At 37.9% G+C, this 27,149-nt stretch overlaps 1 protein-coding gene across 9 annotated transcripts in view; it reads right to left on the bottom strand.

Moving 5' to 3' along the window:
• ank3a (ankyrin 3a) overlaps nucleotides 1–25,805 on the bottom strand; it is a 118,302-nt gene extending 92,497 nt beyond the window's left edge. For 3 of the 9 annotated variants that reach the window (XM_067455648.1, XM_067455650.1, XM_067455651.1), the window contains exon 1: nucleotides 25,204–25,804. In XM_067455648.1, the coding sequence (XP_067311749.1) occupies nucleotides 25,204–25,320 (117 nt within the window). In that variant the 5' untranslated portion in view covers nucleotides 25,321–25,804. Of the gene's footprint in view, nucleotides 1–25,203 lie in introns of all 9 variants that reach the window. The other 6 variants (XM_067455655.1, XM_067455657.1, XM_067455656.1 and 3 more) reach the window with 4 other exon arrangements.
• Between the last annotated feature and the right edge of the window lie 1,344 nt (nucleotides 25,806–27,149).

The following is a 27,149-nucleotide window of genomic DNA, read 5'->3' as shown; positions in this document are numbered from 1 at the left end:
TACTGATATGAGGTGTTAAGGGGGTCCAAATATAGCAGCTGAATCCAATGCATTTGCTAATAGGACTATGGCAGACTCCCTTTCCCTCCATCCTGCAGTCTCCCCCTCCCTGCAAACCCACATGTGCCTGGTCTGTATTGTCTGAATGCTTATCTACTCACTTTTTGAACAAAAAGAGTGTGCGTGTTAAGGACTGCTGGGGGTCGGTTTATTAGGCTGAATGCTGGGTTCATGGTGTAGCTTAAAAAAGGATTAGGGGGCATTTCCCCCCAGTATTAGGGCCACCGCACCGTCATGTAAACACACACACCAGCTGTACCTCTGACAAAGGGATGAAGCATGTCACCCATTATATAGTGACACAGACTGTTGTTTACATACTGTGCTTGCTCTGTGTGTATCTTAGTGTCTGTTTGAATATACAATTCTGTTGAATGTACCGTTGGGTGTTTGTTATTTTCCATTGTGTATTTTCAGAATGTGTTTATGGAAAAGAGGTGTGGCCTAGAGCTGTGTGTGAGACAGACACATACTGTGTGAACATATGGAGAGCTAACCGGTATTGACTATTTGATTGTAAATAAAAAAAATATTGCACTCTTACGTTTGTACATAATTGAGATTTAACCATATAAATTGTAAAGCTCAAATCAAGAGCTTTTTAACATATTTATAAATAATAGTAAATTAGTTTAGAGATACTAACAAACTTTAAAAAAGGTGAATATCATAAAAACATTCTCAATTATAATTTTAAAAAAAATCAAAGAAATAGCATAAATTATTGTATAATAAAAATTGTAAAATAAATATTACCATGATGTATGGATATTTTAAATGCAAATCCATGATATATGTAGGCCTGTCACAATAACAAATTTTGCTGGATGATAAATTGGCCAAGAAATTATTGTGATAAACGATAATATTCTCATTCCGAGACCATTTTTATCTAAAATAATCATAATATCATAATATTAATTTATTAGGTAAATTTTTTGGGATATTAGGGGTGGCGAGGTTAACAAAACCCACGGTTCGGTTCTGTACGGTTCTTGTTTTTGTTTTTTTGTTTTAATCGTTAATACTCCAGAAATTTACTTCAGCATATGATATATAACTTAATTACCAACAATTTAGGATACAACATAAAAAAAAGTTATATCTTGTAATAATGCACAAACAACTTGACTTGACCATCTCTGAGGAAAGCTAGGTGAGATTTTGATACAGCAAGAAAAAAGACATTGATGACATGCTTTTCATTTATTTGGCAAAAAAGGAGAATGTGTATTGCTTTCTCTACAGGAACTTATGTGCCTTTTTTAGCATACAAAGATTGAACTAAAGAATTAACTTGCATTTATCAAACTGCCAACTTCAGTGTAGCTTTAAGCCTCGTTTATACTCGACGCGTATGCACGAGGCAGAGCGGCAAAAAAGACGTCAACGTGGAGCGCGAGTTTTGTAATTTTGTAATTTTGCATGCAGCTCCGCAACCGAACAAGCACGAGATTCAGGTTAATCTGGCCAAGCATGATGTCTCATCACACCGGTGTAGTGCCGAATTCTGACCCTGCCAGATTATTACCCCCCTACTATTGGTAGGTTTAGGAGTAGTTGTGGGGGAGGGGTTAGGATTAGGCAATCAGGTAGTGACTTCAATGAGGGGGGTAATCATTTGGCAGGGGGTCAAAATTCGGCACAACACCGGCAGCCGGTCTGCGCGTCGAGTATAAACACCTCCCCACACGAGACGCGTGCGCAGTCAAGGAGAGAGATGAGGAAAACAAACAAACAAGCATGCAAATAAATTATTGCGGCCGGAAAAATTAGAGCTAATTTTTTTCTCCGTGAGATTAATTGATTTATTGACTATCGTGACAGGCCTAGATATATGGAAACTTAAATAACAGTATTAATAAAAATATATATTTATTTAATTCAAATATAGGCCTATACTACCATTCAAATGGTAAGAGGTTAAGATTTTTTAAATAAACAATGACTTTTATTCAGAAAGGATGAAGTAAATGGATCAAAAGTTACAGTAAAAGACATTAAAATGCTTTTCACAAAAATATTAAGCAGCACAATGTTTTCAACTTTTTAACGTTTTTTGCCGATCTAAGTAAAGCTACACTGTGTAACTTATGTTTATTCTTAGCTAAAAACACTTAGTTCTGATTGCAAAAATATATGTGCTCATTAATGTATATTTACTTCTTTCAAGTAATAAAGTATTCTCGTAAGTTTATAATATGCCATTGAAAATACATACAGGTCAGGGGTTCGAATGCGGGTCGCCATGTTGCCCCTCCATCTTGAAAGTACATTAACCAAAAAGGGACATACCCATAAATTCAAGCTTCGCCTTTTGCGTTTTAACACTCGATGGCACCGTGTCGAATGTGAAGAGGGGGATTGCCATGTTAATCTTGTACTAAATCGGCCATCGTAGGAGTTAAAACGAAATCAGAATTGAGAGGAACAGAAACTATTATTCACTGTATGGTCATATACCTTTTCACCGCTAGATGGGGGGAAATATCACAAAGTGTAGCTTTAAGAAATGTTTCTTGAACACCAAAATCATATTAGAATTAATTCTGAAGGACCATGTGACACTGAAGACTGGAGTAATGATGCTGAAAATGGAATAAATTACGTTTTAAAATATTTTAAATTGTAACAATATTTCACAGTACTACTGTTTTACTGTATTTTTAATTAAATAAATGTAGCTTTAGTGATTGTTAGAGAGTCAAAAACATAAAAACAAATCTTACCAACCCCAAACTTTTGAATGGTAATACATATTTATAATATACAACACTTTTTGCTGTGATTATTAATGTATTGTTTTATGAATTGTCTCTGTAAATTATATGTAGACATATAGACATGCACTTGAACATTCACACACACACACACACACACACACACACACACACACACTTTGATTATGCAGAGGCATCCCATGATGCTTTGGGGTGTATTACAGGTCTCCTCGTTCTGGGATGGTGGCGTTGCTATGGCAACTGAGGAGGAGGGGAAAGAGAATGTGATCTGAAGGAGCTCAAGATGTTCGGTAACCGTGGTGATGGTTTCCCCTAAATGACCTCCACCTCATCAGCCAATCATGGAGAGTGTATAAGAGTCATCATTCTTTCTCTCAAATACAGTCAGACAGAGGTATTCACAAGGGCTACACCTGCTTTAAACCCATGGGCACTGGAGGATTTCCACACTTTCAGAAATAGGGCATCATTATAAATTCTAGAGAGATAAATGAGCTTCGCTCCAACAAGACGAAATGCCGACACAGATTCTGGATGTAGCAATACAGTATTTAAGTATGCATTTTCGCATAGTTTGGATGAGAGCAAGGCTGTCATGTGTCTTGTATGTTTGCCATTTGTGATGATGTTGTTTGTGTGTGTTCACTGTGTTTGCTGATAATGTGAAATGTAATGCTCATCAGCAACAGTATTCTTACATGTAAAGCAGAGGCATAGCAGGAAAAGGTCTAAGTAAGACAGAGGAAATGAGGTGAAAAGCTCTATAAACAGAGTGACTGCAAAGAAACCATGAACAGAAATGATGACATCATCAGAATGTGCTTGATATCCAGACTCACACTGGACCCTAGTGGAGAGATTCAATACTACTGGCTCTACTTAATAGAAATAGATAAACAAACATATATATTCTCCTGTTTGTTACATTTGAAATGGCAAAATGTTAAAGTCAACATGAAATCAAAACTGATGATATTTACTTTTCTAACGCATGGTACTAGTTGTATTGTGAACAATTAATCAAAGTTATAAAAAATAAAAAAAGTGTCATCTTGAAATCAAATACGTCACTTGCAGCTGCGCACACTTTGTGGTGGCAGAAAAACAGTGGTAACAAGTGGAGGAAAATGGACAAGGTCCACGAAATAAGAGAAAACAATTCTTCTTGTGCTTTTAGATGTCAGAATAGGAGTACAAAAAAATGGCCATTTATTTACAGAATGAAACATGAATTTAAACATATAACACTGCGAGTCTACACTCACCTAAAGGATTATTAGGAACACCTGTTCAATTTCTCATTAACGCAAATATCTAATCAACCAATCACATGGCAGTTGCTTCAATGCATTTTGGGGTGTGGTCCTGGTCAAGACAATCTCATGAACTCCAAACAGAATGTCAGAATAGGAAAGAAAGGTGATTTAAGCTATTTTGAGCGTGGCATGGTTGTTGGTGCCAGATGGGCTTATTGGGATTTTCACGCACAACCATTTCTAGAGTTTACAAAAAGTGTGTGAAAAGGGAAAAACATTCAGTTTGCAGCAGTCCTGTGGGCGAAAATGCCTTGTTGATGCTAGAGGTCAGAGGAGAATGGGCTGACTGATTCAAGCTGATAGAAGAGCAACTTTGACTGAAATAACCACTCCTTACAACCGAGGTATGCAGCAAAGCATTTGTGAAGCCACAACACGCACAACCTTGAGGCGGATTGGCTACAACAGCAGAAGACCCCACTGGGTACCAATCATCTCCACTACAAATAGGAAAAAGGGGCTACAATTTGCACAAGCTCACCAAAATTGAAGACTGGCAGTTGAAGACTGAAAAATGTTGCCTTGTCTGAGGAGTCTCGATTTCTGTTGAGTCATTCAGATGGTAGATAATAATAATAATAATTAATTACATTTATATAGCGCTTTTCTAGACACCCAAAGCGCTTTACATATAGAAGGGGGGAATCTCCTCAACCACCACCAATGTGCAGCATCCCACCTGGATGATGCGACGGCAGCCATTTTGCGGCAGAACGCTCACCACACATCAGCTGATTGGTGGAGAGGAGACAGAGTGATTAAGCCAATCAGGATATGGGGATTGTTAGGAGGCCATGATGGACAGGGGCCAATTGGCAAATTTGGCCAGGATGCCGGGGTTACAACCCTACTCTTTATCGAAGGACATCCTGGGATTTTTAAAGACCACAGAGAGTCGGGACCTCGGTTTAACGTCTCATTCGAAGGACGGTGCTCATTGACAGTAAAGTGTCCCCATCACTATACTGGGGTGTTAGGACCCACACAGACTACAGGGTGAGCACCCCCTGCTGGCCTCACTAACACCTCTACCAGCAGCTACCTGGTTTTCCCATTTGGTCTCCCATAGAGACCAAGATTTGGTGAGTCAAAATTTGGTGTAAACAGAATAAGAGCATGGATCAATCATGCCTTGTTACCACTGTGCAGGCTGGTGGTGGTGGTGTAATGGTGTGGGGGGTGTTTTCTTGGCACACTTTAGGCCCCTTAGTGCCAATTGGGCATCGTTTAAATGCCACGGCCTACCTGAGCATTGTTTCTGACCATGTCTATCTCTTTATGACCACCATGTACACATCCTCTGATGCCTACTTCCAGCAGGATAATGCACCATGTGACAAAGCTCAAAATATTTCAAATTGTTTTCTTGAACATGACAATGAGTTCACTGTACTAAAATGGCCGCCACAGTCACCAGATCTCAACCCAATAGAGCATATTTGGGATGTGGTGAAACGGGAGCTTCGTGCCCTGGATGTGCATCCCACAAATCTCCATCAACTGCAAGATGCTATCCTATCAATATGGGCCAACATTTCTAAAGAATGCCTTCAGCACCTTGTTGAATCAATGCCACGTAGAATTAAGGCAGTTCTGAAGGCGAAAGGGGGTCAAACTCAGTATTAGTATGGTGTTCCTGAAAATCCTTTAGGTGAGTGTATGTCACAATGTTAAAAAAAAAAAACTGTCGGATGTAAAGTTGCAGTGTTGAGAAAAAAGGCAGAATATTGAGTTTAAATCTCGCCATAATATTTTTCATTTGAAAATTGTGAGGAATACACTCAATTACATCACAATTATGTAATGTCACCTAAATAAAATAAAAAAAAGTTTACAAATGACAATACAGGTTGACTTTATGCCTGGCACTGCACACATTATGATACTTATTAAAAGAATTTTAATATTATAATCTCCACATATTATGTATTATAATAATAATATTAAATAATTTAGCAAGCCTACAATCAGCCAATCAACAAATCAGTCAATTAATGAGTCGATCAAAGATGTACTGAATAGTTCATGTGAGTTCGGACAGCTGGAAGTACTTTAAACTCTCTCCTGTTCTCTCTGAGGGGCAGCAGTTAATGTGTGCCGGCATGCATGAACTTGCGAGTGTGTGTGTCTGTGGGTCTCTGGAGGCAGAACAGCAGCGTTCGACCCAGAATCATGCTTCTACAAGGAATTTATCATTACAGACCCCAACCATCCTCCATAAAGCCACATCTGACACACACAGTGAGAAGTAAAATGTTAAAACTAATTTTCTGAAATGTGTGTGTGGCCTCAGCACCCAGGTGCAGACAGCCTGCAGATGTGGGATGTAATATTGCACACTGATGCACACATCTGTATTACTTAAATCTATGTTGTAATTTTGTTAAGAAAATGTTTTGTCTAAACTCAACAGATAACCATTACATGGCCGCTGCCACATACACTAATTAATAATAGTCTGTTTCCATCATGTTGGAAAATAAGTATTTGAACACCCTGCTATTTTGCAAGTTCTCCCACTTGGAAATCATGGAGGGGTCTGCAATTGTCATCGTAGGTGCATGTCCACTGCCCGAGACATAATCAACAAAAAAATCCAGAAATCACAATGTATGATTTTTTAACTATTTATTTGTATGATACAGCTGCAAATAAGTATTAGAACACCTGTCTATCAGCTAGAATTCTGAGCTAACGTTACAGGAAAAACAAGAGAAACATTTTCCCAAAAATATGAGTTCATTAAGCCCTAGCAATCTCAATGCTCAAAATATCAATTAAGCATCGAAAAGTATGTTTATTTGTAATTTTTCGGAGAGGTACCTTTCCTTTGTCCATGAAAACGATCTTACTCATGCTGACTGACAGATCCGAAACGCATAAAGACTCCTCTCACAGTGATACACATATACGCAGAATTACAGTATTTCAAAATATCTGTCTTTGCGAGTATTCACGCAAACATTATCTGCTGTCTAATGTAAATGTTTGGTTAACTGTTGGGGAAAAACATCTGATTGAATGTAAACTTATTTTAGATCCATGCGGTACAGCCTTAAAGGGATTGTTCACCAAAAAATGAAATTGACGTCATTAATGACTCGCCCTAATGTTGTTTCACACCCATAAGACCTCTGTTCATCTTCTGAACACAGTTTAAGATATTTTATATTTAGTCTGACAGTGTATGTACACTATACTGTCCACCATGTCTAGAAAGGTAATAAAAACATCATCAAAGTAGTCCATATGTGACATCAGATGGTTAATTAGAATTTCTTGAAGCATCGGAAATACATTCTGGCCCAAAAATAACAAAAACTACGACTTTATTCAGCATTGTCTTCGCTTCCGTGTTTGTTTTCAATCCTCAAATAAAGATTTGAACATTTATGAATCAGCAGATTGATTCATGATTCTTGAATTCGTCAAATTTAGTCAAGTCAAATTTTATTTCTACAGCATATTTAAAAGCAACAGGGCTTTTACGCCAAAGTGCTTTACAGTAAGACAAATATAAAAAGAAATCATAAAAAGAAACAAGGCAGATACACAATATACACACATTAGACCAGATGCAATCCAAAAAAATAAATAAAAATATAAAAATCTACCAATGTCGATCTAATCAAAAGCATGAGATAACATGAGCTTTAAGAGCCGATTTAAAGCTGGCCAATGAAGGAGCAGACCACACATTGAAGGGCAGACTGTTCCGGAGTTTAGGTGCTTCAGCAGCGAAGGCCCGACCACCCTTACTTTTGCAGCGATAACATGGGACAGTTAAAAGAAGATGATTACAAGCTGAGTTATTATTAGCCGAGTTCTTCAGGAAATGTACAGTTCTTTTTACCCGTATATAATTCCTTTATTTCATCGCTGTGTTTGAGCTACATGTTGGCTTACTGTAGACTTACTTTTAGCCTATTTATCAAACTTTAGATTAATTATAAATGTATATTGTGTAATACAATTTTTATTGTGTATTGTTTGCTACTGTGCTGCCATTTATTCAAGTCTGCCCGTTTCCAGAAAAAGAATATTCCCTATGATGTAATAAAATAATTTTCACGATTACCCCAAGTTTATTAGTGTTGTTCTCTTATTCAAATTAAAAATGATATAACTAAACAAATAACTAATTAGGTGAAACTCTGTGCTTGAATTTGACATTGCACATGTCATGCATCCAATGCAGTGTGGTGAATTATTATAGCTCTTTATTGTCTTTTTAGGGTATTTTAGTAATTTAAATAACATGGGTTATCTTAATATGTGATTAATGACATTTATTATTATTACGCCACCCAAATATGTGTTTATTTCCTTCTGATTCTCGTTGTCATTGCAGGCTGATTTAGCCTATATTCACCAAAAAGTGATTAGCCTGCTTAAAATAGCGTAAAACAACCGGGCAAAAACATAGTTGATGACTAAAAATAATAATTTTATGACTCTATACATTACTTTGTGAAAACAGTGGCACAATACAGTGAAATATTATGTTTTAGCTGTATCAAAACAAATCATCTGCATGGGTAAATATTGCCCACAGGCGGTTTTGGGTATACAGTGACTCCTGGCAGTTCTAAGAAATGAAAAGAATAACTTTAATAACTTTTTTGATAACAAATTAGCTCATAGATGCTTGTTTTGCCAGCATGGCATTCATACTTTATCTGGAATTAATTATAATTGCTTTAGTGGTATTTCTTTTTTTCCAGTGACATCTAAGCACTATCAGTGGTGAGGACCGAATATGCCCATCCAACTGTGGACTGAGATTAGCTGGATTCCTAGATTATAATTACACTGGGAATTTAAAGTCAGGTGAGAAGGATAATCCCAACCCCCGTCATTAGGTCAGAGAGAAAAGAGAGAGTTACTGAGTGAGCAACGAAGACAAAAAAGTAGGGAGGTAAAAAGGGCTTCACGGGCTTACAAGTACCTTAAGATGATACCATGAAACACTGTAAATCTGGATTAAGGAAAGTAATACAGGAACTAAGTGTTGACAGACAAGATCATGGTCATAATGTAATGTAACATAAATCATTTGTGAATTAGTGAGACAATAAGAAATGTAGGAGGCAAATGAGAGGGAGTGAGCAAGAGAGAGCCATGGGACATTTCTGCAAGTCGTGTATGACATTAGTCTGCTGAGACAGACAAACAGTGTCCAAAGGGTCACACAAAAATCCAGAAACACTCTACAACATTCAATAGCCATGATTTAATGCTTACAGCCATATTGATTTTAACTAAGAGCCAGTTCCACAGGGAGTACTGCATACACGAAGCAAACATAATAAATGATTGCAAAAGATGAAATTGATACTTTTTTCAGCAGATGCATTTAAATTGATCATTCAAATTGACAAATTTCATTACATCAAATAAATTCTATTCACGTAGTTTCCTGAACAAAATGTATCACGGTTTCCAAAAAAAAAGCAACACAATAGTATTCAACACTGATAATGATTAGAAAAGTTCCAACACACTAGAATGATTTTTGAGGGATTGTGTGTTACTGAAAACTGCAGTTATGATTCTGAAATCATTAAAATAGGAAACAGTTTTAAATTGTATAACATTTATATAACTATATCATATTTCACAGAAATACTCTTTTACTGTAGTATATTTCATCAAATAAATGAGCATGTATCATTTTGTGGTGGGGCCAGTGAATAAGATAGCAAGGAGGGTAAAAATCTGATCTTCTGTCCCAATCAGACAAACATTTTTAAATAAAACCAAGTACAAAATGTCGGCCGAATCAGAGTATGTTTGTGCGCCAGGATTTAACCAAATGTTATAACAGAAATTAGATATAGTTTAAAAGACCATATCATGCTTTATCTTTAAAGATAAGTAACCACATGCTCGGTTTCAAACATATTCTAATGCAGAATACAGGATCAAATCTGTGCACATGCTCGATGAATGACTGTCACACACTTCTCCATTTAGAAGTGTGTGTGTGTGTTATTATCTGGCACCCAGACTGTAGCAGATGAGAGAGGAGGGAAAGGCCATCTGCCTGTATTACTCCCCCCATGTCCTCAAACACCCTCCAAACACACACACACACACACACACACACACACACACACACACACACACACACACACACACACACACACACACACACACACACACACACACTCACACACACCTCAAAATATCTCAAATGTACACACATGCTGTTTGAAAACCATGAGCCAAGATATTGCATCAGTCACTTGCGTTCATCTTTAAGCTAATGGTCTTCTCTGCAAAACCTGAATCGAACGACAAACATTATCTCTAATGTAATGTAATGTAATGTATAAAAAAATTATTGTGGAAACAATTATTAAATGCTAATGCATTTTTAGCATGATTGTTTTGACTGAGTAAAACAGCGCTGTTGCCCCACAATTTTAATTCATCAGATAAAGTAACCTAAACGAGCAGTAATTCAGCGCTTGCTGTTTTATTGGAATAAAATAAAATAATGTGAATTTCTGTGATCAAACAAATCTGTAGTAAAAATTCAAGGAAGGAAGAGCCCAACGTAACTTTAATCGTATAAACATAAGCAACAAAATGAAAGGAATGCCATATAAGCATAATACAAAACAGCAACGTAAAATGTCCTGTTATTAATGTTACATACTAGAGTGCGGATCGGGACGCATATTTCTGTCCGAGCCCGGCCCACATCCGACAGAGCAGTAACCGAACCCGACCCGAGCCCGACAGGCATTAAAATATTTATGTCCGAGCCCGACCCGAGCCTGACCCGAGCCTGACAGTTAAAATCTATTTTTTTTCCTCATATACTAATGACACGTACGTTTGTTTGTGTGGAAAGCCCGCTTTTATTAAGCAACTGTAGGAAGGCATTCTGAAATGTTTACAGACGAGCGCATCAGCACGCGCATGGGGCATCAAACGTTACACAGAGCCCAATCAAATAGCCAACTGAAATCAAATGAACAAAGGTCTGCTAAAAATGGCCCAAGCTAACAGAACAAAACATTAACGTAACACAATTGAAATGAAAGTCAGCTTACCAATTTTCTCAAACTGTATGGTTCCTAAACAGCAACATGGGATCTATTTACATAATCTATCCATCAAAGTTTAGGCTAATCGAGGTTTTATGCAGAAAAAGGATTGCATCAACTGTGGATGGCTTCAGCAGCGCTGAAGTTGCGCTCACTGGAATGACAGGGATGCCGCGGGCAATATGCACGCACGTGTTGCGCGTTGTTGTCACGGCGACATAAACAAATTTCTGCATGCAGGAAGACGGATGTTAGAGTAATATTTTACATTTATTTTAATCACAAAAACAAACCATTGCATCATGTTAAACAGGACCATTGGCTAGGTGCATAATAAGCAGTTTTAAATTTAAAAGGTTCAATGCCTTATCGCGCTGACGTGACCGAGCCCGACCCGAACCCGAACGTCATTTTTAAATATCTGTCCGAACCCGGCCCGGCCCGTCGGGTATTGTCGGGCTCGGGTCGGGTATCCATCCTCTATTACATACCACTGTAACATTAATACAACTTTAAAACATTAGCCCATGCATGAACTTGATTCCGTCTTAAAGGTACCATTCTTCGCGATTCCATCTTTCAAACTTTAGTTAGTGTGTAATGTTGCTGTTAGAGCATAAATAATACCTGTAAAATTATAAAGCTCAAAGTTCAATGCCAAGCGAGATATTTTATTTAACAGAAGTTCCCTTTCAAAGCCTACAGCGAACGGTCGGTTTGGACTACACCCCTGCACTTCCTTGCAGGAATGACGTCACTAGAACCGTTTGTTGACTAACCCTCCGCCCACAAGTACACACAAAAAAGGGGCGTGGTCTTGTTGCTCTCCCACGTGGAGAAGAGCGCACATTCAGCTTGCATCTTCTTGTTATGGTAAGAGGCGGGACCTTTCCGGGCAAAGTGCGCTAAGCTGCTGTCCAATCACAACACGGGAAGCGTTGGCCCAATCAGAACTCGTTACATGTTTCTGAAGGAGGGACTTCATAGAACAAGGAAATCATCAGGCAGTTTTTAGGACAGAGGAAAAAACGCAGTACAGATAAGTAAATTGTGTGAAAAATACTGTTTTTTTACACGTGAAACATGAACTCATGTTATATTGCACACTGTAAACATAATCAAAGCTTCGAAAACACGTGAAAAAAACCTTTAATGATTATTCACGGCATAATCAAGCTACACCTTTGTTATTGTTGAATAAGCGACCTCTAGTGGCCAAACTTACACATTCTGCCTTATATGACCAGATACAACCAGTTTTTCCAGCACAGCGCTTCAACTCATAATGAAATGACCCTTCAAAATAGACAATGCTTTACAATGAACTTTACAATAGCGGTTGATCTGTTCAATAAAATATCTTTATCTTTGAGAGAACATGCATTTTATTAACAAATGAGACATTTTTATAAAGTGCTACTTAAATTCAAACCAAACCATAACTTCTCAGTTCTAAGTAATAGCAAACAACTTAAAGCTAAGAAGACCTGCCAGCTCAACAAAACTTTAAAAAGATTTTATATTGTAGTCTTTCAAAGGCAACATACACACATCTCTGTTGAGTTTACAGTAAAGGAGTTTTATAAGGGCAGACAGTCTGGCTGCTACCCTGAGAATGTACCAGAGCTGATATAACAACACTCTGAACCAGATCAATAAAGAGCTGCTGGGTAATAGACCATTATCAGACAGAGTACCTTTGACTGGCATTTACAGGACAGAAGCAAATGTGATCTAAAAAGAATTACAGTGCATAGCGAATGAACGCAATAAGATGGACAGAAAGAGCAAGAGAAACAATTACACAAATTTGTTTCTTTTCTAGATTTCAAACTAATGCTGTACTTTTAAACAGTACTTAAACTTGTATTCCTCCAAGAATCCTTATAAAAAGTTACCACCAAAAAATTAAACAGCACAACAGGTTTCAACAAAATGCTTCTGAAGTAAATGTAGTCAACAATCCATGGACCTTTTTTTAATGGTTGTTCATGAGTCCCTTGTTTGTCCTGAGCAGTTAAAGGCCCACTGAAATAAAATTGAAGTTTTTTAGCTTTTAGTATGACTGTGTTAGCCTTAAAGTTATGAATAAGCTGGTATGTTCCAAAACAATGACAACATTTGCATTTAGGAGATATAAGCCTTCAAAATGTACAGTCTCTCACTTCCGTTAAAACGAATCTCAGATTTTGATGACATCATCGCAGACTTCACCTTCTCATCAAATCTTCTGTCCAGTCAAAATGCTCTCTAGAATCTAAAGCCCGCCCCCTACACTGCTGAAGCTGCGGCTGAAATCGGTCAGTTGTTAACACACATTTACTAATTTTTAACATCGTGGAAGGCGATGTTAAAAATTAGTGTGATAGGAATGTGATAGGAAACGATTCAGACTAAATATACTTTTATTTGAGGCGAATGAAGTCTGTTTTCACGTTAGCTTAACACACCGCGGCAGCGCACACACACCAACGGCTCTGGTCTAAATTTAGACGTCAGAGACGAGAGTGCAGCGCGGATCACGCGCGAGTTCGGCAGACAACAAACATATCGGACCTATTTGAATTCTGCACAAAATGCTGCATTTCAAAGCGATATGGAGGAGATTATGATGATAAACAGTGTTAGAGGAAACTGGTTTCACCAAACAGAAAGGTCCGCTCTAGTCAAACTGTGATATTATCAACGAAGCGCTATTGGCCGTTTCAAAAAAGGGGAGGAGCTGCTAACAGCTGGAGCCGTTTCAGGGGAAATTACATCAACACATTGAATAATGTGGCGCATTCCAAAGCACTTTAGTGGGCTTTTAAACTGCCCAATGTTTTTTTATGGAAAAATCCTCCAGGTCCTGCAAAATCTTCGGATTTCCAGCATCTTATGCATATTTGAACCCTTTCCAGCGGTGACTGTGACTTTTGAGATCCATCTTTTTACACTGAGGACAACTGAGGGACTTAAACACAACTTCTAAAAAAAAAAAAAAAGACATTCACTGATGCTCCAGAAGGAAACACGGTGCATTACGAGCTGGGGTGAAAACTTTTGAACAGGATGAGATATCCAAATTATTTGTATTTTGTTTAAATATCGAAGCTTAAAATAGCTCTTTCATTTAGTACTGCCCTTTAGAAGCAACAGAAAATACTTTCCATGTTTCCCGGAAGACAAATTATGTACAATTTACCTTAATCTTTAAATTCCCCCCTGACTGGTAATCCAGTGTTTCCTTCTGAAGCAGCAGTGAATGTTTGAACCTTTTTTAACAGTTGTGTTTGAGTCCCTCAATTGTCCATGTTACAATTGACTGCAGATTCTGCAAGGGGTTCACAAACTTTCAAGTAGCACTGTACATGCCCTTGACTGAATGGCAGAGGATAAGCGAGTAATAAAGAGAAGGGATCTCAATTTGTAACAGAAATTACTGAAAAACATATTTGACTGGATCTACTGATGAATTTATTTATGAATAAATGACACAACATAATGATGCATAATGCTTACATTACTCTGCTGAGAAAATTGCCCTATATCAGATCCAGAAATCATACTGCAGGAGTGCAAACACAATTCCAGGAGGGCAACAGCCCTGTAGAGTATGGTTCCAACCCTGCTCCAACACACCTGTAGTATTCAAATAAACCTGAAGGACTTGAGGAGCTTGATCGGGTGTGTTTAACTGGGGTTAAATCTAAACTCTGCAGGGCTGTGGCTCTCCAAGAACTCCAGGAAGGAGAGTTTTGCACCCCTGTCATCATGTTCCGGGAACACAGTGTCATGCTCTCTTATTTGTTAGTGTTTGATTTGGCAAAGGAACACATTTATGTTTAGCCAGTAAGCAGAGATGCCTCATACTTATGAGCAGCGCAGATGACTTCAAATGGAGCAAATGGAGCCCATTAATGGTTGCAGATTATTGCATGACATTGGCAAGAGATGCCCCATTTAATGAACACAAGAGACAAGCCAATAAGTGCCGAGTAGACAATGAATATAGGACTAAAGAGTACATAATCATTTTTGCCTTTTGTTATGCAGTATATAACAGATGAAAGATCAACACAGTACACAGACGTAAAATGTAACAATATTAAATATCTTTTTATACAGTAGCCATTTAGTTGTTTTAATCATCATTTTTGTATCAGCACATAAAATACTTCACCGCTTTTTCATATTAAACTGTTATTCCCTTAACTAAAACGAGTTGATACACACCTCTCTCGTCTGAGTGCGTGCACTTAATCGCTCTGATTAACGATCATGACGATCTGATAGCTTTTAGCTTAGCCCACTAAGCCCAGTTCATTCACTATAGCCCCGTTTCCACCAAAATTACCCGGAACAATTTGTACCAGGAACTTTTTTACAGGAACTTTTCTCCCCCCCAGACCTGCAGCTGTCTGCGTTTCGACCGCGATAAAGTTCCGAGAAGATTAGGCAAATTAAGCCCCGTTTCCACCACAGGAACTTTACCCAGGAACCAGGAACTTTGGGTGGTACTTCGTGTGTTTAGACCGCAGGAACCAGGGTCTAAATAAAGTTCCGGGTAAATATTTCCCCCTCCAAACGGCCCTGCTCACGAGGTAGTACTTTTTCAAAGTTCAGGAACTTTCGAGGGCGGGACTTGAGCGCTGAACACGCTGATTGGTTGAGCTGACGCAGCATTTTATTTCAACTCGGCATTTTTAAAAGTCTTTTGCGAGGTTCGGTCTACGTTCAGTAATAATCAGTCTTACGCGCCGCGCTCATGTTGACAAGAGAGGAAAGTTAATTTTTCTGAGGGGTTAACTTTTTATTTCGTAAGTTATGAAGATAATGTTGGAGTAATGACACAGCGTATATTGCCCCAGGCAGTTTTTACTTTAACTGCGCCTGACAGAATTTTTTTTTTTTCTCAGATGATGAAATAGTAATTAAATAGCTTATAATATAATACTGTATTAGTCCTGGTGGCCGTTAAGAGTTGCTATGGCTACAGTTAACACACTCCTCCAGCTGCTGGAGAAAACAGCGGCGACATTTTTGATGTGGCAGACAAACTGCTTATGTGACAAAATGATTGCGATTGAAAGTCATTACATGTAAACACCAAATCGGTTTAGATAACGTCTCATGTAAACAGTCCACTAAATCTTTCAATCGGTAGGCTACACACAAAAATGATTACTGTCCGTTAGGGCTGTCATTTTTGAAAAAAATCTAATTCGAACGGAATTCAAATATCAAGCAATGCATTCGAATATATTCAATTATCTACAACGCCGTCATCTCCAGCAGCTGGAATGTGTTTACGGATGCCATAGCAACTCTCAACGGCCACCAGGACTTTACGGTTTTATAAAAGCTATTCATTTGTTGTAAAGTGTAATAATCATCTCAGAAAAAAAAAATTCTAATGTCAGGCGCAGTTGAAGTAGTTAATGATTGTTTGCTTACATAGGCTTAGGGACAGTGTCATTATGCCAACATTATCTTCATAACTTCTTATGAAATAAAAAGTTTCTCCCTCAGAAAAATGTATTTTCCTCTCTTGTCATGCTTGGTGCATGAGCGCGACGTGTGCTCTTCAGTGGTGAAGGCGCGCGCTGTGTACATCCCATAAGGACGCACACTCAAAAGTAATCCGGTCAGGTCACTTACATGGTGAAATGTTTAGTTTGATCGATTCATGAAAAGGTTTATCCACCCATCTCAAAACGATTACAATTTCATTCAGTTTGGGCATTTTTATTACGATTGAGGTGTTTATATGGAGCATTTTCTTTCAGATTGGACTTTTAAACTGATTGCAGTGCTCCATGTAAACGCACCGACAGTAAAAACAATTGCGCTACATGGCACTTTAAAAACCGGATAGTTTATTTATAGTTCGATTACGGATATTTCACGTCATCTTCGCATGCATATCGAAAAGTGACAGCCCTGGTCCGTCACTGGCTTGGAGGAACAGTCGCGTGCAGTCCTACATCATGGTACCAAACAGAGATCAAGTTTGTCCTCCCTCACGCTCTCATTTCTGTCAATAGGGGGGAGATGTGAGGGAGGATTTTTCAGTCGGGACTTTTTACTGCCCCGAGTCGAAGTACTCTCAGAAGTGCTATTCCGCCATACATTATAGTTCTCCTTTTTAATCCGCTAAGAAAAGCTCCACGTTTCATTTTATGTCATCATATTTGATCGTTCAACTACTCGTGTAACTGTATTTAAATAGGGGAAACGTGGAGGTGTTTGGTACTCCTAACTTGATCTCTATTTGGTTCCATAGTGAATGAACCGGGCTTAGTGGGCTAAGCTAAATGCTATCAGATCGTCATCGCGCGTCAGAGAGATTAAGTGCACGCACTGAGACGAGAGAGGGAGCGAGGGATGTATCAACTCATTTTAGTTAAGGGAATAGCATAGTTTAATATGAAAAAGCGGTGAAGTATCCCTTTAAAATACATAATAAATAGCACATTTTATCTCAGGTGACTTCTAAAAAGAATTGTAGACCAGTGTAATAATAAGAAATGTTTCTTGAGCAGCAAATCAGCATGATTTCTGAAGGATCATGTGACACTGAAGACTGGAGTAATGATGCTCAAAATTCAGCTTTGCCATCCCAGGAATACATTACATTTTCAAATATATTAAAGAAAACGGACATTTCATTTTATATTTCACAATATTATTGTTTGTAATACTCTACATTACTCGTATTACTAATATTACTATTTTCCAAGGTTAGCAGTTAACTCATTGATAAACATGTTGCGTAACGGACTATTCAAAGACACACACTCACACAAACAGGGGACTTTCATGGTGTTGCTGACTAAGCAGAAGCTATAATATACTGTCAGAAGGGCGACCTCATTTCTGATCACACGACTCTCTCACGCACACATCTTTCAAAAAATCTGTCACTCATGAACAGACACACACCTTTATGACATACACCCTTTGATCTATATTGAACATGGCATAATATTTAACAGTAGCTGGATATAATTCCAAAATGTAAATGTGCAAATTTCCTAAATAATGCGTCACTGAGAAAGAAAGGAAAGAAAGAAAGAAAGAAAGAAAGAAAGAAAGAAAGAAAGAAAGAAAGAAAGAAAGAAAGAAAGAAAGAAAGAAAGAAAGAAAGAAAGAAAGAAAGAAAGAAAGATTATCCGCTTACACTATAAAAACAAAAAATAATGTCTCCAATTGAAAATGTTCTAGTGATCACATCTAAATATTTCAGTTGGCCAAATAGAATTTCTGTGAATTGATGCAATTTAATTCACAGAAATTAAATTCGGCCAACTGAAAAATTTAGATGTGGTCATCAATTGAAGACCTGAATTTTTTTTACAGTGTAAAGGTGCAGTGTGTAATATGAGGATCTATTGACATAACTTGAACTGTTTTCAGTGGTGTATGAAGACATAATATACTGTTATGTTTTTGTGTTTTGCCATGTTTCTATAGTGGCCCTAAACGGACAAACTTCTCTAAAGAACGCTAGTCACTCTGTGCTCTTTCCGACGATTAATTTTTGTCCTGTGTCGGCTACCATAGCACTGGTCGGTTGCAATTCACAATCTCTCCACTAGAAGCTTAAATTCACAGTCTGCACCTTTAAATAAATGTAACAATAGACTGTTAAATTAAAAACCCGACTGAATTTCTGCACCATTTTGAAAGTCTAAAACATCTACCTGACAATAGTGAATCTTAGTGAATCATTTTAGTGAATCTGTTCATTTGTATGATTGATTTCAATTATATCATTGATATATTCAATAAGTTTGAATCACCATTCAGTGTTCCCAGAAGTTCATGCACATAATTTTACATGTTCTTTTTAATATATCAATAAATGGGTAGTTTTTTGTTCCTGTAACGATACTCAGAAGACAATCACACTGTACAGCACACAGAAAGTATCTGCCAAGTTATGTGACCTCAATGGGCCACCCACTATATTCAAAATAAAACTTTCTAAAGACTACTAGCAGCTTATCTCATATGTTTAAATAATCATATTATTTGAAGTACAAATCACTTGTTTAGTAGTAAATCTTTTTACAGCACAAAGTCAAATCCATTAACTTACTGTTATATACACAAAACCATTCAAAAGACATTCCTTTGATCTAAACTACGGTAATAAAAACAGTAATACTGTGAAATATTATTACAAATTAGCTGTTTTCTATTCTAAATATATTTAAAAATGTAAATTTTTCCAATGATGGCAAAGCAAAATTTTCAGCATCATTACTCCACTTCATAAATCACTCTGATATGCTGATTTGGTGCTCAACAGACTTCTCATCAATGTTAAACAAATCGGTAACAGTTGTGCTACTTAATATTTTCTGTAGTAACTGTGATAATGTTTTTAGGATTCTTTGATAAATAGAAAATTCAAAGAAAGCCATTTATTTGAAATATTTTGTCTACTGTTAATTTTGATCAATTCACCATTCGTTGCAGGTGATCTGACTAATCACATCGCCGAATCTGCCGTTTTGTCCGACAAAGCAGTCAGTAGACGATTAACGGTAGTGTACAAATGTCTTTCCGCGGTTGAAACAACATTTCTTTTAGTGTCCATGTTTACTTGATGCTTATCAATGAACTAGAAGGAAGAGTTGATCGGTTCATGAGCAGCTTTAGAGAACTGAGGCGCTACAGCGATCACATCACATTAAAGAGCCACAAAACGGTTTATATTATTAACATTTATTTTAAAAAATGGCACATTTAGGGCCTTTGAAACTCAAAAAGTTAAGACTTTGTTATATATCAAAAGTAACTTGCTCTGTCCTCTCTGTCAGTGTTTTGTCAGTGTCATGTCTTTTCTCTACATGAGAATGTGTGTGGTGTGAGAGCGCCGTGGCTTGTCGGACATAGCAACAGTAAAGGGGGCAGGTCTTTGCAAACGGTCATGGTATTAAGCATGCATTTTTGCAAACTTGACATAACTAATGACCAAACAAACTCAAACATCAGCAAACAAATTTCACACACTGCTCACTCATTAGCAAAAATGCACTGTACATGCAAATGTAAACAAAAGCCTGCAGTATGTTTATTGTCTAATGTGAGAGATACATGTGCCGTTTAGTTCTAAATCTAATTTTCATTCTTATTTTACATTTGACTCTAGTGGAAATATGGCTGAAATCAAGCTTATAGCGTCAGTTTTGGCAGGCCACGTCCGTCAAGCTCGCATCAGCTGACTGTCAGCTGCACGTCTACCTATAGGAATAAGACATCTATCACAGCATACATATATAAGCATCTCTGTTACGTTTCTCTAGAGCTCATTTACTCTCCTCCATCCCTAGCTCATCCTCTCATCCAGTCAGGAATTGGTATTCTAATTCCCCTTGAATCAGACTAAATTCCCTAAAAAAAATCCCAACATTAATGATATCTGCAATACATCATGTTGGATCTGTTCCGTTTACCCTAAGGGGGTTTATTGCTTACCCAGAACAGAACCATAACACCAATCCAAATATGCTAATAGTCAATCAATCATCTTTGGCGATAGTGGTCCTGACAGAAAGTAAGGAGGTATGGTTGTGCATGAGTGTGTGATCTGTCCTCTGATACAAAGTGTTCTCAGCGGGAACTGAAACTCTATATGGAGCCTCAAGCATGTATCAACCTTTAACAGACAACGATACAGCTCATAGACCCACACAAACACACTCAAGAAAATGTCAAGTGATACAAATATAAAATGTTTATAGCTGTATAAAAATAAAAAAATAAATCTATCATTTTCATAAAAGCCCACTTACCTATGAATTTCTGTGGACTTCTATCCCATCAACAACCCTCACACACACACACGTTTGTTTTTGTGAAATGTGGGGACATTCCATTGGCGTAATGGTTTTTATACCGTACAAACCATATTTTCTATCCCCCAACACTGCCCCTGCCCCTAAACCTACCCATCACAGGAAACATTCTGCATTAACTTCTGAAAAAAACTCATCCTGTATGATTTATAAGCCTTTTGAAAAATGGGGACATGGGTAATGTCCATATATTTCCCCCTCTCCATTGTAATACCTGTCAAAACATTTGTATCCTGATATTTCTCAAAAATATGCACACTCTCACTCTCTCTCTCTCACACACACACACACACTTCTGCAATTAAGCCAATTTCCTCATTGGAACATCCGTTTTTACTGTTCTTGTGGATACATTTGGTACCCACAATGTAAGCAAATGCACACACACAATTATCACCATAAATATACTTGTTTACACCTGTTCTCTCCAACCCTGGACACCTTAAACATCTGCTACTCAGGTTTCACTGAATAACAGACAAAAAGTCCTGGCATCATCCATCTCTCAATTACAGTCACAAATGCAATTATTTGTTGATATGCATCTGGTTTGAGTAGATGAAAAACAATCTCATAAGTGTGACAGATGCTGTACATCCTGAAATGGCTGAATACTGCATCACACACATGCATTTACATGCAAGCATACGTGGTAACAAAGAGAGGGAGTGAGCAACATATACATATAGAACAAAGCATCTGAATAGATGGCTAATGGACCCTTCGCCACCTCTCCAACAAAATCACCCTCTTCATCTCCCCCTCGATGTGTGTGTCTCCCGTGCTCTCTATCACCCCCTTCCCCCACACCATTCCTTTTTCATGTTTGTGTGTGAGCAAGAGAGAGAGAGAGAGAGAGAGAGAGAGAGAGAGAGAGAGAGAGAGAGAGAGAGAGAGAGAGAGAGAGAGAGAAGACACACTATTACACGGTTTCTCTCATTAATGAAGTGGAGCGAAGCTCATTTATCACACTGTCCTGCCACATGCACATACGATCATGTGCGACTGTATATTCTGCTGTAGGGGCTCCACAAGGCATGAGACTCATGCCATGAGTAGGCTACTCCCCGGAGACAAACCCCAAAACAAGCATTTAACTCCTCTGACCCATCACTGCCCAGTGCACAAACCACTGTAACGTATGAACTCTTACACAATTTTTACAATCCACAAATCGAAAACCCAGCCATGAAAATATCAATAAACAGACAGAACAACCTTTTCAGAAAATGCAAATTAACAAAAAAATTACTATACAGCTCTGGAAAAAATTAAGAGACCACTTGACATTGAGAAATCAGTGTTAAGTGGTCTCTTATTTTTTTCCTGAGCTGTATGTTTTTACACAGACACACATATTCACAATAATATAATATAATAAAATAATCATCATTAATCTCATGATATTGTGTGTTAAATGGATTGCATTAAACATTTTATTTAATAAGTTCATTACATTACTCAGAAAATTAAGCAATTTTACCTTTTTTTTCCCTGAAAATTGTCACAGAACCCCTATAGCCAAGTGGTTTCAGGCACACCACAGAATGTTGTGGCTTTAACTGTGACTGTATTTACAATGGTTAAACAGCATTATATAAAATATAAAGTTTAATCAAAGAAAACAAAATGTAAATAAATATTAACCACATTCATTTTTTTCTAGATTTGAACTGTAAGTTGATTATTTTACTAGAGAGAGAAAAAACAACTACATTATCCTTATCTATTGCATCTGTTATCTGTTCTTCCCCTAACATCCATCTTTTAAACAGATTTTTTGTTTCTATGATCATCTGCTCGGAGACAATTGTGAATATCAAAAGCTGGTCACTATCAAGCTCAAACTTGATTCAAAAGTCCCGGAGGATCCAGCAGCTTCACTTCTCAGGAGCTGTCCTGGAGCACACAAGTACAACATCTAACCTTCATATGACCTCTGCCAGTGGCATTCAGCTGCTCTCTCTGCCTCTACCTCTTTCTGTTATTTTACATTCTGCTCTTTTCTGTCCACTTCTGTAATATGAGATAAAGACGTTACACCAGCTGTAAAAGAGAAGGATGAACTTCTGTGACCACAGTGACAGCTTCATGTAACAGATAATACTAAAGTCACTTTAAACATGTCGGAATAAAAAAATAAAACATTCAGGTGTTCACATACATGCTGTTAGCTCTGTGTGAAATGGACACCTACTTCGACCCCTGAGAGATGAGGCCTTTCATTAAATCACAACAGCACCCTGTGGACTGATCTGAGATCAGGTCAGTGACACTCAGACGGCCTGACTCCCAAAACACAGCAGATGCCCTGTTCCCACGGCAACCCTCAGTGCAATCTGGGATGCAGTTTTTTGTTCTTAAAATAACTAAAATAAACATTTTTGATATATACCATTCTACTAAATTATAATACCATGTTCATATACCATGGTATTACCAGGGCCGCACCCACCAAGTCATTGAGTAAGACCGGAATATTAAAAATAAAGCTTTACCAGCGGTCAGTTCTTCAGCCATTACATTTGGTTCCCAATTTTGGGAATTACCATGATACAGTACATATCCAAAAAAAAACATGCTGAATGTTCAAGAACCCCACATAAAAAAAAAATCTCTATCTTTGGCAAACTAAACTTCCTAATTGCTCTCCTATTAGATGCATGTGATGTATTTGTATGCACGTGTGTGTGTGTGTGTGTGTGTGTGTGTGTGTGTGTGTGTGTGTGTGTGTGTGTGTGTGTGTGTGTGTGTGTGTGTGTGTGTGTGTGTGTGTGAAAGTACTTGTGTATCTCTGTCCCACAATACCAAGGCAATTACCTCCTCCATGCAAGAGTGCGACACAGATTAACCTCCATCTTTATGATGTCTCTCTGTTTGTCATTCATACGTATAAAGAGACACTGTCCTCTATTTTCTCTCTCATTTCATCCCTCTACCTCCTGTTACATTCTTATTTCAAGAAAAAAAAAAATATTTTCCTCATGTCATTATGTATTAATCCATAAAACACTATCTTTCTCTCGTAATTTATATTTCAGTGTATTTGATTGGCATGGCTGTTTGCATACAATTTTGCCAAAGAATCAATACAAAAAGACTAAAAGAAATTGAATGAATGAATGAAAGAATGAAAGTGATTGCAATGGTAAATGGAAAAGATTAAATTAATTTCAATTAACTGGAAGTGGAAAAAAGGGTGTCAGTGATGAAAATAATAAAATACAATGAAATCAAACAAAAAAGTTATTGGTCTAACAATAATGAAAACATAACAAATATTTTTGATGAAATAAAATATTTATTGATTGGTTAATGATGTCGATTCTCTCTCTAAAACCTTTTCAATTATTCAGTATTTCAATGCTTTTTTGGCATGGCAAATTCTTGAACATTAGTCGAGGGTGAAACTCTCGGTCTCCCTTTCACACACACATCATAAAACAGCAAAGGTCAACAGATGTGAACATAGCTCGGTGCGCTGATCACAGGTAAGACACATGTTAAAGGAGGCGGGAGGCTGCCAGCCAGCCATCAGTAACACAGGGATCCTTCATGTCTTAAACCACATCACAAAACACACACAGTTTAAAATTTCACATCCGCAACAGAAGAACAAATAGGAACCGCAGAGATAATGCTGAAGAAGATCTCTCTGGGTGTGGTGAATATAGGCTGTGTGTATGTGTGTGTGTATCTCTGTAATGTGAAATGATACACAGCTAGCATGGTTAACATCTGCATCCTTCATTCCATCACTCTGTACAGAACAAACATCAATAAATCAGTATGTGATGTATAATACACGAGTGTCTGTGCGCATGCACACACTCACGCACACGTTTCTCAAACAGACAAATCTCTCAGAACATGCTGCAGTGTGATGCTCTAATTTTTAACCTGAACGCATAAAACGACATACACACACACACACACACACACACACACACACACACACACATCATGGCTGGTTGTTTATGGGACATGTGTGTGTTTATGTGAGAAGGAAGGCAAGCGGTAAATGTAAAGTGTAACCTTGGCACTGCAGCACAGATTTAACACCCTCACAGACACACACATACACACTAAACTCACAGGCAGTAACAGGCGAGATGTTGTCCCACAAACCCAATCAATCTCCTTGTAATAACACGTATGTGCACGGGTGTATTCCTGGTACCTTTTTCTTTTGATCCCGCGGGGGTTTCCTGCTCTTTCTCTTCTTTTCCTTTTCATCCTCCAGTGCATTAATATCCACATCTTTATTCTTCTTAATCTGAGACGCCGCATGAGCCATTATCAAGCATCAGCCACGTCCCCACAGCAACCATACACACACTCACACAAATATACTGAGATAAACGTCCAGAATATGGATGATTTCCAATTCCCTAAAATATTCCAAAAAAATCCCTCCAAGTGGAAGAGCAAGATCCCATCCAGAAAAGAAGGAGAAAAAAATGTGACTACTCCGATCTCTTTCCCCCAGCCTTTATCATTGGCTGCTCAAGGAACCATATCCAGAGAGAAGAAGATACACAAAGAAGAAAGAAAGAAAGAAAGACAGAGGGTGGAAGAGAGAAAGAGAGATGGATGGTGACACCAACATCACCAGGCACGAGTGAACGACTGAAGGAGAGAAAGAAAGAGGGGTGGAGGAGGGCAGCTGGGGTGGTTACTACGGAAACCACGCTCTCTCCTCAGCCATCCCCAAACGGTCCTACCTGAACCGTGTACACGACAACCAACATCAGTGTGTGTGTGTGAATATATGCGCATATGTGTAGCCCCCCACCAGCACCATATGTGTGTGTGTGTGTGCGTGCGTGCATGGTGGTTGTAGGGGAGGGGTGTCGCACAATTTAGCTCATGCATGTGCGATCTCTCTCGCTCACTCACTCACTCACACACACACCCACACACATAGAATTCGATGTGAGGGAGGGTATCACTACTACTCCAATCCCATTATGGTAACAGATGACCAACTCAAAATGGAGAATGAGGTATATTTTTGTATTAAACTGCACGTATGTGCACACATACTGAGACATGTACACTATATGTTGTGTATTGGTAATGCATCCTTATATTCAGATCATATTTATTTAGGATTTGGGGTGAATTTGTGGTTAAGGCGAGCTTAAACCACTGTGGCCATTGGGAAACATGAGAGATGAATGAACACACGTGAAAAACGATCGTAGTTCGCACACACGACAGCTCTCGGCTTCTCTGTGATATCATTGACATTCTGAGTAGAGAGTGAAGGCAGCCATGTTGCTTTTCTCCTGCGTTATCAGCCACCTGAGTGCAGCAGGGTGCTCGCCAACTCCAAGACTGCCTCAATCACTGCCTGTACAAAACACCCTGCACTTTAATGTGTGTGAGACAGAAGAAGAGAATCAAAAAGACACCACAAAGGCCAATCCATTTCACTCTATTGGATGAGCATACATTGTTAAACTACATGCTAAACATGTAGTAATGTCTTAAAGGGAGAGTTCACTCAAAAATAATAATTCTGTCATAATTTACTCGCCTCCATTTCATTCCAAACCTATGCCTTTTTTCTTCCATGGAACATCAAAGAAAAGGTAATGGTCATATTGCTCTTTTCGATGAAAATGTAAGCAAGTGCAATGAACAAAAAATATATATATGGAAGAGAGTGTGAACACTTTTACACAAAGGCAAATCATACAGGTTTGGAAAAACATGAGAGTGAATAAATTATGGGTTTTCATTTTTGTGTGTAATCCCCCTTTAATCAGTTATATATAATATTGGTCTTCACACGCTGCAATTCATTAACACACCAGTATATTTATCAGATATGAATCAACACCAATGGTAATTTATTAAATAAAATGATTAATATTATTTGTGCGTATACCAATTATATGGTAGGTAATATATTAAATATAACATGAGTTATAGTATTTTGTGACGATCATTTTATTTTTTTTACTAATTTGCATTAATGTCTCTATTTGAAAGGGGTATCTAATGAAAAAGCATGGTGTAAATAAACTATGACACTTATCTACATTGTCTTAAAGTCCCAATCAGACTGAGCAAGTGGTCTGTTTTGGCTCACTCTCAGCTTGGTCCTGTTCCCTTTGC

The sequence above is a fragment of the Pseudorasbora parva genome, chromosome 10, assembly GCF_024679245.1.
Source record: "Pseudorasbora parva isolate DD20220531a chromosome 10, ASM2467924v1, whole genome shotgun sequence".
Lineage (NCBI taxonomy): Eukaryota > Metazoa > Chordata > Actinopteri > Cypriniformes > Gobionidae > Pseudorasbora > Pseudorasbora parva.
This window is presented reverse-complemented; position numbering and strand designations above follow the sequence as displayed.